Genomic DNA, 12253 nt, shown 5'->3' with positions numbered 1-12253 from the left:
TACTTTGGCTAATAGTTTGATATGTGATGATTTTCATATCATGGGAGCTGGGCAGAAATCAACAGATAAAAGAAATACTGGTTGGAAAACTGAGGCAAGCGACATCTCTCTGCCCTGAGGGTGCCTCAAATGATGACAAGACTCATTCTTTCACAGTGAGTGGGATGATTCACCACTGACATGCTGCCTCCACTAAAACGCATGACTCAACCGCTAAAGGAATCAGCTTAACGACCTTTTTCCTTGCCACACTTTGACCTTATGGTCTAACTGCCGTATGCTACGAACTCATCACTAAATCAAGGACGGAGCTACACCGCAGCTCGTGGGATGCTGTATCCCCTGTTTAGCCCTTCCAGCATTTTAAATCATATTTTAAAACTATATTTATGAATCTTTTTCTCAGTATCGGTAAGCAAACCTTTATGAATGTGAGGGAAAACAAAAAACCTGGAGCCATATTTGTAATCAACACACCAGTCTGGCAACTGAACCTTAAAAAAAAATTCATTGACAGCAGCAAAATACAAACTGGCATTGGCAGACAAGATTTGGCAATCTTTAACAAGTTAAACACATAAAGAATACTCCAACTCAAATGCTAACCCCACAATTGCATGTTTTTGTTTTTCTCTCTCTCTCTCACGCAAACACACACACCAATGTGCCACTAATTAAAAAGGCAAAAAATATATGTTGCCGCTGTGGGTGTATTATTAAGCATTCTTTAAAGCCACGAAATAATCCAAAACAAACGTACTTTTTGCGGCATGTTTACAAAATACAAGATGTTATTTTATCAAACGTTAGCTGTTTATTCATGACTTGTTAAAGCACAGTTGCAAGTTAAAAACATGCAATGGAAAAACAACTTAAAATTCGGACAGGTTCAAACCCTCAACTAATAGGGTGTTCACAATTTTTCTTGGATTGTAGCATTGTAGGCCATACATCCATCTATTTTGTATACAGCTCCTTATTAAGGTCCCGAGTGGTCTGAAAGCTCTTGCAGATGTTTTCGAACGGAGGAGGTTACACCCAATGACGATTTACTTCGTCCCCTTATCCGCTAACGCAGTTTTTACTCTTTGAGCTTTATTGTGAAGCACATAAGCGGAAGCTGCTTGCGTCATGTGGGCGAGAGAGACGCGAATTGCCAGTAGCACTGCAAGCATTGCCCCAGCTCCACATTATTTCGACTCTTGACAGTCAGTCGCCGAGAGCAACGTCCCTGAAACAGTATGGCGTCGGAAGAGCTCGCAAAGAAGCTCAAGTCGCGACTGGCCGCATCAGAGGAAACCGAGCAGAGGCCGGAGCCCGAGGAGACCATCGTCACGACCAAATATCAGGAGTCCGAAGCAGCTTGTGGCGACACTTCGTCCGAGCTGTCTGCGAAACTAAACCGACGGCTCGACATAAACGAGGGCAACGCTCCCCCTCGGGCTAGCCGCGTCTTCAACCCCTACACGGAATTCAAGGAATTCTCCCGAAAGCAGATTAAGGAGATGGAGGTGATGTTTAAACGGTAAGAATTAGGATACTGATTCAAGTAGTGATTTCACTCCTGTCATTCTGTCCCTGAACACGCCGAAGTGTCTCCCCGTCGTGGGGATTGAAGCGAATGAGCCGTGGAAGCTCGTGATGAGATTATGATGGAGATGCTGACGCGCAGCTCTGAGGTGAAACAATTGGCTCTTTGATTTAAGTTAATTAATTACTCATTTGCAAGGTGCGGGCCTACTCGCATGGAGCCAACATGAAGCCTCACCTTCCAGTTTGTCCTGTACGCTTCTTTGGCATTGTGTTGCGGTCGCAGTAGACTATTCCACCTATATCTGTCTGCTGCGGTACAGTTGTTTTTATGGCCAAAGTAAAACTGCCATCTGGTTAAAAAAATAATCCTCCTAAATGACCGAATTAACAAGGCTAATTACGTCACACTCTAGCCCAACAGCAGGGGGTTTTGCACTGCTTTGGGTAATTTGGGAAAATTATAGTTTGGAGATAGGGATCAGTTGAAAGCGAACATTTAGATACCCAAAACGTTAGTCATTTCCCCTTTTTATGATGAACTTCTTCCAAAGCGGAAATAAGGCTAGATTGTTACCCAAAGAGGACAACTGAATAATATTCTACTACAAATGAATCGTCAGTCAAAATTCTGAAGTTTACCGGTCACATGAATGGCTCATACTTACAGCTTGGTATTGGTTCACTGATTTCTTGTAGTTGTTGATAAGCACTTTTGTATTTTATTTAGAACTTTGAATGTCAAATTGAGCTACTAAAATGAAAATAAGAGAGTCCAGAGAGAGCATGTATGAAAACCTAATAGTATTGGTCCAAGAACGGATCCCTGTGTACACCATAATTACGTTTCATACACACTGAATCATTGTTAAAGATATTTACTAGCCGTAAGCGGAATGATAAGGATTATTTAAACCAGTAATCTTGGTTAAAGAATGTGGTGGTCGAGTGTGACCAAGGCTGCACTAAGGTCTTATCGGACAAGTCCAGAAACAAGGCCTTTGTCAGAGGCCATAAGGTGGTCATTTGTCATGGTCACTAGTGCTGTCACAATACGATTGTGTGTTGTAACTCCTCATAGACCTCAAATAAATTGTTTTACAAAAAGTCCATTTATTTATACCAGTCTACATAAACCAAGGAAAGAAGTGAATCGTTAGTCATAGCATTCATACGAGCAGTGTTCAAAAATAAATATATGTAAAATAACAGTGGTTTGGCTTTCTTCGGAACCTGTCTCCCCCCCAATTATTTGCGGAAAACCCAAATGACTTGCCAGTACCCTGTGCTCACCAACCTTTTGGTTGGTTTGGTTACTGGTATGGCCATTATTTCCCAAATTCAAAGTAGATATTTGCAATTGTCTTATTTTGTTTAAACAATAAAGATAGTCAGTCGGCTTTCATGAAAGACTATACAATTTGCAGAATAATTACCGTTGAGAGGCTGAAATCAGGCAATTTGGACAATTTTATGTTCAACAATGGTCCTAAACGATTATTCGATTATTTGAACAGTTGTCGATTAATGTAGTAATTGATGAGTGGTTAATTATTTTTTACACCTCTACTGTGCGTCCACTTGTGTGGGCATGACGTCTTTGGCTTTCAAGACTATAATGTTAAATTTTAGACTATAAGGGCCTGGCGTCAACTTACGAGGACGTTTCATCAAGTAAAAAAATAATTCTTTGTTTTCTCTGTCAAATAATGACAATTTAATTGAGGTTCTAATTTAGGGAAGCACGGTGAAGTGACTTCTACTGTTGCTATTCTAGATATTGCTATGCAAAGCATTTCACAATTTTAACTCATTAGCTGAATGTACGTTTACAGTACAGTCATGCAAGAGTTCGGGGTCCTAGGAGGTTAAGATCAACTGAAGATTATTCTTTTTGCTTTCAATTTCTCCTCAAACAGCTGCGCATCAGTTCGCACAGGGACTTCCATATTTCTCCCTTCAGGCAGCCCGCCCCTTTCTTACGCGTGCACACTCCAACTGCAAATGGCCGATTGAATAGTCAGTATGAGATGCGGACTTGGACAGTTTAATTGGTCCACTGTGACCTGCCAGATAATTTCATTTCATCTTTATTCACTCCAGAATTTTGAAGATAAATTGTGTTTTAATCATAAAGGTTTATTTGGATCTTTAAATATAGAGAACAGTTCTACAATATAGAGACAAATTTATTAGGAGTAATAGCGCCTATTTTTCTGACATCCTCCTTCTCACCATGCCCACCTTCACCCTTTTTCTGTTCATCTTGCCACAAAAGATTTCAAATGTCATTCTTTTTTTTGTCATGTCGTGGACTGCTGAAAAATGGATGACGGTCCGCAAATGGCCTAAGCCATCGTTTGGACACCACTGCTTTAACCGGTTTAATGGCACAACAGATAAAGTTGGCTTTAAAAATAAATAAACAACAAAAAGTATTACTCACATTGTATATTTCAATTCAAGACGTGCTTCATTTTAAAAAACATCGCCATGGTAATAATAAAGTCAAATTCAAACTCTATTGACATGCTGAAGGGAAGTTAGCATTGATTTCCAGGAGTTATATTTCTTCAAATAACGAATTGTTCACACAGAAACGCTGCCTAAATACATAGAAAGGTAATATAACAAATATATTTGTGTAAAAAAAGGACCATTAATATAGAATCTAATTGAAGCTTTCTTCTACTTTTCCCTTCTCACTGTGTGTACTTCATGTGAGCACAGCACCACACTGCCCTTCAAAGGCCAACACACGCACAGCAGGAACAGCCAATATTTCAATATTAAAAAAAATACTGTTATTATTTTACTTTGTGTCTAATGTATTTTCTGTTTCGTTCATGTTATCTTTAAAATTGAGTTTTCAAGGATTCAAGGAATTTTTATTACCAACACACATGATTCCCGAGGTCCCTAGGTGAGTCAAGTAACTCCTGAGCCTTGTGCAAATAAACATAGGACAGCAAAATAAAATAAGATACAATAAATACGATAAAGAGATACGAATGTGCGCAAAGATGCAATGCAGCACAATGAAACTACAAGAGACTCGAATGTCACATATTTAAAAGGTCATTATGTTCTTGGGGTACTCCGGTTTCCTCCCACATTCCACAAAAATGCATGGCAGGTTGAGTAGGCACTCCAAATTGTCCCAAGGTGTGATTGTGGGAACGAGTGGTTGTTCATCTCTGTGTGCCCTGCTGGCAAACAATTCGTAGGCACGCCCGCAACCCATGTGAGCATAAACGGATTAGAAAATGGATGGAATGATGCATGGATGGATAAAAGGTCGTCCTGTACTTGACACAAACAATAATGTTTTTGAGAATAGTGATCAATGCGCTGGGATGAATGGGCATATTGATGATGGCAGTATTGAGTAGTTGAGTTTTCGTTGGGAGTCCAAATCATTGAATAATCGTTTTTTAGCAATTGTGATTTCAGTATCAATCTAAATAATGTTGATGATGGCAGTATTGAGTAGTTGAGTTTTCGTTGGGAGTCCAAATCATTGAATAATCGTTTTTTAGCAATTGTGATTTCAGTATCAATCTAAATAATGTTCAGTCCTAATGTTTACAATAAAATAAAAAAAATGGAAGGCCTTTTGCTTCTTGTACATGTAAGCGAACCCATGAGTTGATGTTGGAACCAAAAATAGTAGGAGAGGGGTGAAGACAGGCCGACAGTGTTTTGAATTGTGTAAACACCTGTAATGTTTCACCACTACAGTTGAATAATTAATAGCTGACAGTGTCATGACTGGGTGAGCAGTTGTATACTTTGAAAGGCTTGGCTAGTCTCATATCAAAATTAATGACTTCTTGAAATGTAAGCGACAGAAAATGGTAAGAACATTTATCAAGACATAATTCGGAGCTTTTTTTTTTTGGGATTGAACTCATTTTTTTCCCCCTCTTAAACAATCTGGTCTATAGTGTCAAAAACTTCCATTGAAAGTCCCGCTCAATGCTAAAATAACAATGTCAGGAACCTTTGGTCAGCCACATGGCAGTACAATAAAGTGATAATAAAAAATTATAAACAACTTGCTCAGTTAAAATAAGATATTCTTTGTACTGAGAAAATTCCTTTGCCTCTAAATTAGTCTGTCGTGATAAGATAAAGGAAGTGAGCAACAAAACTCTACATTTAGCAAATTTTCAAAGCATTTCATGAATCATAGGCAAGAACAAAGTTGTTTTTGTTATTTCTGTTGCAAAAAAAAGCAATAATCAAACGGAAGCACACATGCGTATGTAGCTCATCAGTTCAGCGTTGTTTGTATTGGTTCTAAAAATGACATTTGAAGTTGTTAAATATCACTATTGAGAACAGAACAATTTTCCCACTGAAACTAGTGGATCGTAGTGATCCGTGGCGACACGCAACCAATTGGCATATTGTCCCTTTCCGATTGATCAACAGAAGGTGATTCTGGCCCCACCCCCCTTCCACAACTTTGCGTCTGCTTACGTCACCACGCTGTGATTGCGTAGATGATAGGACAGATTTCTTGGTGGTAAACAAAGCAACATGGAAGCGAGTGTTCTCTCTTTTATCATGCTATTTACGTCCTCAAAATGGTCGAAAAGCAGCGGAGGATCAACTCTTTGCTATTACTGAGACAACATAGATGATGTGATTTTTTTTTGGCCGAAATTGCGGGGGGCGTGCTATATATGAAGCCGATGGCGCACGATGTTATGACGCATCACGTACCGCCCTATGTCATCACGTAATTACCGGGCAGCTACCGTGTCAGGCTTTCAAACTACAAGCGATACGGAGCGTAGACGATCACAACCCGCTTCCCATGGCGTGCTGCCCAAAAATGCGTTTTTACCCGTGGTTTTGTGGCAGTGGGAAAGGGGTACAGGTGTTGGTTCTCAACGTACTTTTTTGTAATAAAAATTTTGCAACATTATATTCTCTTATACATTTGGAAGCTCCTGTATTTTGGAATTGTGATTTGTGGAGCGACGATTTAGGTGGGATAAAGATACTTAAACTCCTCCACTTGGGGCAAGATCTCCCCCCCGACCTGGAGGGGGCACTCCACCCTTTTCCGACTGAGGACCATGGTTTCAGATTTGGAGGTGCTGATTTTCATCCCAACCGCTTCACACTCGGCTGCGAAACGCTCCAGTGAGAGTTGCAGAGCCCTGTTTGAAGGAGCCAACAGCACCACATCATCTGCAAAAAGCAGGGATGCAATACTGAGGCCACCAAAACGGACCCCCTCAACGCTTCGGCTGCGCCTAGAGATTCTGTCCATGAAGGTTATGAACAGAATCGGTGACAAAGGGCAGCCTTGGCGGAGTCCTACCCTCACTGGAAACGATTCCGACTTACTGCCGGCAATGCGGACCAAACTCTGACATCGGTGGTATAGTGACCGAACAGCCCGTATCAGGGGGTTCGGTACTCCATACCCACGAAGCACCCCCCACAGAACTCCCTGAGGGACTCGGTCAAACGCCTTCTCCAAGTCCACAAAACACATGTAGACTGGTTAGGCGAATTCCCACATACCCTCGAGAACCCTGCTAAGGGTGTAGAGCTGGTCCACTGTTCCACGGCCGGGACGAAAACCACACTGCTCCTCCTCAATCTGAGGCTCGACTTCCTGACGGACCCTCCTCTCCAGCACCCCTGAATAGACCTTACCAGGGAGGCTGAGGAGTGTGATCCCTCTGTAGTTGGAACACACCCTCCGGTCCCCCTTTTTAAAAAAGAGAGACTACCACCCCAGTCTGCCAATCCAGAGGCACTCTCCCCGTTGACCACGCGATGTTGCAGAGGCGTGTCAACCAGGACAGCCCCACAACATCCAGAACCTTGAGGAACTCTGGGCGGATCTCATCCACCCCTGGGGCCTTGCCACCGAGGAGCTTTTTAACCACATCGGTGACTTCAACCACAGAGATAGGAGAGCCCACCTCAGAGTCCCCAGGCTCTGCTTCCTCCAAGGAAGGCATGTTGGTGGAGTTGAGGAGGTCTTCGAAGTACTCTGCCCACCGGTTCACAACGTCCCGAGTCGAAGTCAGCAGCGCCCCATCCCCACTGTACACAGTGTTCGTGGTGCACTGCTTCCCCCTCCTGAGACGTCGGATGGTGGACCAGAATTTCCTCGAAGCCGTCCGGAAGTCGGCTTCCATGGCCTCACCGAACTCTTCCCATGCTCGGGTTTTTGCCTCGGCGACCACCGAAGCTGCGTTCCGCTTGGCCAGTCGGTACCCGTCAGCTGCCTCTGGGGTCCCACAGGCCATAAAGGCTCGATAGGACTCCTTCTTCAGCTTGACAGCATCCCTTACTGCTGGTGTCCACCAGCGAGTACGAGGGTTGCCGCCACGACAGGCACCAACCACCTTACAGCCACAACTCAGATAGGCCGCCTCAACAATAGAGGCACGGAACATGGTCCACTCGGACTCAATGTCCCCCGTCTCCCCCGGAACATGGGAAAAGCTCTGTCGGAGGTGGGAGTTGAAACTCCTTCTGACAGGGGATTCCGCCAGACGCTCCCAACAAACCCTCACAATACGTTTGGGTCTGCCAGGACGGACCGGCATCTTCCCCCACCATGCCACCGAGCTATGGGTCGTGACCGAAAGAACGAGATCCCGGATACAAGCGGCCGAAATGAGTTTTCTCCGCAGGGTGTCCAGGCTCTCCCTTAGAGATAAGGTGAGAAGCTCGGTCATCCGGGAGGGGCTCCGAGTCGAGCCGCTTCTCCTCCACATCGAGAGGAGCCAGATGAGGTGGCTTGGGCATCTGATTCGGATGCCTCCTGAGCGCCTCCCCGGTGAGGTGTTCCGGTCATGTCCCACCGGGAGGATACCCCGAGGAAGACCCAGGACACGCTGGAGAGACTATGTCACCCAGCTTGCCTAGGAACGACTCGGGATCCCCCGGGGAGAGCTGGAAGAAGTAGCTAGGGAGAGGGAAGTCTGGGCTTCCCTGCTAAAGCTGTTGCCCCCGCGACCCGGCCCCGGATAAGCGGTAGAAGATGGATGGATGGATGGATGGATGGAGCGACGATTTAATCTGGGAACTACAGAGACATTGTGTAAAAATTACATTTTTTTTTATAATAAAAACCCACTATTTCAATATGTAAAAAAAAAAACCTTCCATAATAACGTCAACTTAATTTTTTTCCCCCTTCCTAAATAATCGTGGCTAAAGTAATTGCTAATTACACAAGGTTTTTTTTCCCCTAGTACACGACTCCCCGGTAGGAGGCTGCCATGTTTTGTTGCCATCTTTCTGCTCCAGACACTTGAAGGAGACAAACTTGGCGAACGTGATTTTTCAACATCATGCCAGCATATGTAATAATAATAATAATAATACATTTTATTTGTGGGCGCCTTTCTAGAAACTCAAGGACACCTTACAACAAGCAGTTAAAATCACGAGTACAATGTTAAAAAACTACATCAAATAAGATAAGAAAAAAAATACAACAAAATAAATAAATAAAACAATGGCTTTATGGTCTGAGTGAATAGGCTTGTCGAAACAGATGTGTTTTGAGGCGGGATTTGAAATGTGTTAATGAGGCTGTATTACGAAGGTCAGCGGGGAGTGAGTTCCATAGCTGGGGAGCAGAGCGACTGAAGGCTCTATTTCCCATGGTGACGAGGCGAGCAGGGGGGACAGAGAGGAGGACAGAGGAGGAGGAACGAAGAGAGCGGACAGGCGTAGGAATATGGATGAGGTCAGATAGGTATGGAGGGGCTAGGTCATGAATGGATTTGAATGTGAGTAGCAGGATTTTATATTGAATGCGGTGTAAAATGGGAAGCCAGTGGAGATGTTGGAGGACAGGTGTAATATGGTTTATGTATGGCGTGAGTGTGATAATGCGGGCGGCTGAATTTTGGACCAGCTGAAGCTTATGGAGGGTTTTTTGAGGGAGACCAAACAGAAGGGAATTACAGTAATCGAGTCGCGAGGTGACGAGGGTGTGTACAAGTATAGCAGTGGACTGAGGAGTGAGAGAAGAGCGGAGCCGGTGGATGTTTCGAAGATGATAATATGCAGAACGAGTGATGTGGTTGATATGTGAGGTGAAGGAGAGGGTGCTATCAAGGATGACACCCAGACTCTTGACCTGAGGGGAGGGGGAGATGGAAGAGCTTTCGAAGGGAATGGAGAAGTTGTTTATTTTGTTTAGATTGGATTTAGTGCCTATAAGGAGGAATTCAGTTTTATTGCTATTCAGTTTGAGGAAATTTGAGGTGAACCAAGATTTTAATTCCTGCAGGCAGTTGGTTAGGGAGGATGGTGGAAGTACGGTATTAGGTTTGGTAGAGATGTAGAGCTGGGTGTCATCCGCGTAGCAATGAAAATGAATGTGATGTTTCCTGAAGATATTACCCACGGGAAGAAGATAGATTAGAAATAGCAATGGGCCAAGGACAGAACCCTGAGGAACACCTGAAGTGAGGGGAAAGGGGTGAGATCTAAAACGTTTGAGCTGGATAAACTGGGTGCGGTCAGAAAGATAGGAGCGGAACCAGGAGAGGGGGATGCTGGTGATGCCAATGGAGGAGAGTCTGTCGAGGAGGATGGAGTGAGAGATGGTGTCAAAGGCTGCACTGAGGTCAAGCAGGAGGAGGATGGCGAGTGAACCGGAGTCAGCAGAGAGAAGAAGGTCATTGCATATTTTGAGGAGGGCAGTTTCAGTACTATGGAGGGGACGGAAGCCAGATTGAAATTGTTCGTATAGCTTATTGGAGGAAAGATGGGTGTGAAGTTGAGCAGCTACTGTTTTCTCTAGAAGTTTGGAGATGAACGGAAGGTTTGATATGGGACGAAAGTTGTTCAAGTCGCAGGGATCAGAGCCAGGTTTCTTCAGTATGGGAGTGACAGCAGCAGTTTTGAGATGAGATGGTACAATGCCAGTAGAGAGGGAAGTTTGAATAATGTTAGTGATGAGAGGGGAGAGGGCCGGGATAGAAGCTTTGACTAAAACAGTAGGGAGAGGGTCAAGCTGACAAGTAGAGGATTTGGACTTCTGGATTAAGATGGAGATTTGGTGGACAGATGGGGATGTGAATGCAGAGAATAGGTGGGTAGGAACCGGGGAGAATGGAGAAGGAGGGTTAGGAGCAGCTGAAGGGGTGAGTTGCTGGTGGATAAGTTGGATTTTGGATGTAAAAAATGAGGCCAGAGTATTACAAAAATCAGTGGAATAGAGATGTGAGGGAAGAGTGTCAGCAGGTTTAGTGAGTTTAGAAATGAGTGAAAAGAGTGATCTGGGGTTGCCTTCATTGGAACTGATTAATCCAGAGTAGAAGATTGATTTGGCTTTGGATATTGAGTCCTTGTAATGGAGAAAGTGGGTAGTGTACATTTCTTTATGAATGGCGAGTCCAGTTTTTCTATATAATCTTTCAAGTTGACGGCCTTTTGATTTAAGTTGTCTGAGGGTAGGGGTAAACCAGGGTGCTGTTTGGTTGAAGGAGACAGTTCGGGTTTTGAGTGGGGCCAGGATATTGAGAATGTTATGGAGATTTGTATTGTAGTGTGTCAAAAACTCATCTGTTGTAGAAAGACAATCAGTACTGGGGAGGTTGTTGATAAGTGATTCTAAATTGTCCGGGTTAATGTCCTTGATTTTACGGAAATGTATAATGCGTTGTGGGTTGGATTTGAAAAATGACAGGTTAACATTGAATGAAAGCAATAGATGATCTGTGTATGGGAGGAGATCGGTTTTACAGTTTGTTGGTGATAATCCAATACAGCAGATCAAGTCCAGAATATGTCCTTTACTGTGTGTGGGAAAGTTGACATACTGTTGAAAACCAAAACTGTCCAGACAGGAGGTAAAGTCTTTGGTAAGTGAGTCATTGATATTGTCCATGTGTATATTAAAATCTCCTAAGAGAATCACATTTGGTGATAGTGTATACAGATGAGTGAGGAGTGTAGTAATGTCAGTGATAAAATTCTTGTTTGGTTTTGGTGGACGGTAAATAGTGGCAATCAGTGTGGGAGTTGATCCAGAGAGCTGTATAACAGTCGCTTCAAAAGATAAAAAAGCAGGCACATTTACAGGTGCAAATTTCCAATCCTCGCGCAGAATCATCGCGAGGCCGCCTCCCCTCCCAGTCGTGCGCGGCACAGCGTGATAAACAAAGCCCGGTGGAGTAGCTTCATTAAGAGTACCATAATCATCTGGCTGCTGCCAGGTCTCAGTCAGACACAGAATGTCAAACTCACGGTCTGTCAGGAGGTCGTGGACGAACTGGCCCTTGCTCGTAAGGGAGCGGATGTTCAGTAGGCCAACGTTGACAGGAGTGCAGCTGCGAGCGACCGCGATGCTATCCGACCTCGGGACGCGTGTCAACACAGAGGCATCCGCACGGCGTCCGGTGTTCTTCCGTGGGCGGCGAGCGGTGGACCAGAACGACCTGATGGAGCTGGAGTTGTCGTATCGATAGTTTCGGCGTGAGCCCCGGTGAGTGCACCTTCGCCGGGGCACGTAAAGGATGTCCGGATGTTGGAGCAGAGCAGGCGGTGGTGGACCGTGTTGATTAAAGTTGAGTTTGAGCTCAGTGGCTGCATATTGGTGAAGCGCTTCCAATGAGTGGTGGAAAACACACAGAGCGAACCAGAAGAAAGCAAGCCACTCACAGCTGATTGACATAGCCGGACCGGAGTAATGAAGTCGGGAAGCGGCAACAGTTAGTGGGTA

The 12253-nt window shown here is 44.2% G+C and overlaps 1 protein-coding gene across 1 annotated transcript in view; it reads left to right on the top strand.

Moving 5' to 3' along the window:
* Positions 1-1136: 1136 nt before the first annotated feature.
* The window catches only part of efhd1 (EF-hand domain family, member D1), a 32066-nt gene continuing 20949 nt past the window's right edge, over positions 1137-12253 (top strand). The window contains exon 1 of the mRNA XM_052079104.1: positions 1137-1525. Within this exon, the coding sequence (XP_051935064.1) occupies positions 1242-1525 (284 nt within the window). The 5' untranslated portion in view covers positions 1137-1241. The remainder of the gene's footprint in view (positions 1526-12253) is intronic.

The sequence above is a fragment of the Hippocampus zosterae genome, chromosome 10, assembly GCF_025434085.1.
Source record: "Hippocampus zosterae strain Florida chromosome 10, ASM2543408v3, whole genome shotgun sequence".
Taxonomy (NCBI): Eukaryota; Metazoa; Chordata; class Actinopteri; order Syngnathiformes; family Syngnathidae; genus Hippocampus; species Hippocampus zosterae.
The sequence above is the reverse complement of the archived record's forward strand: the minus strand, read 5'-3'. Positions and strand labels throughout refer to the sequence as shown.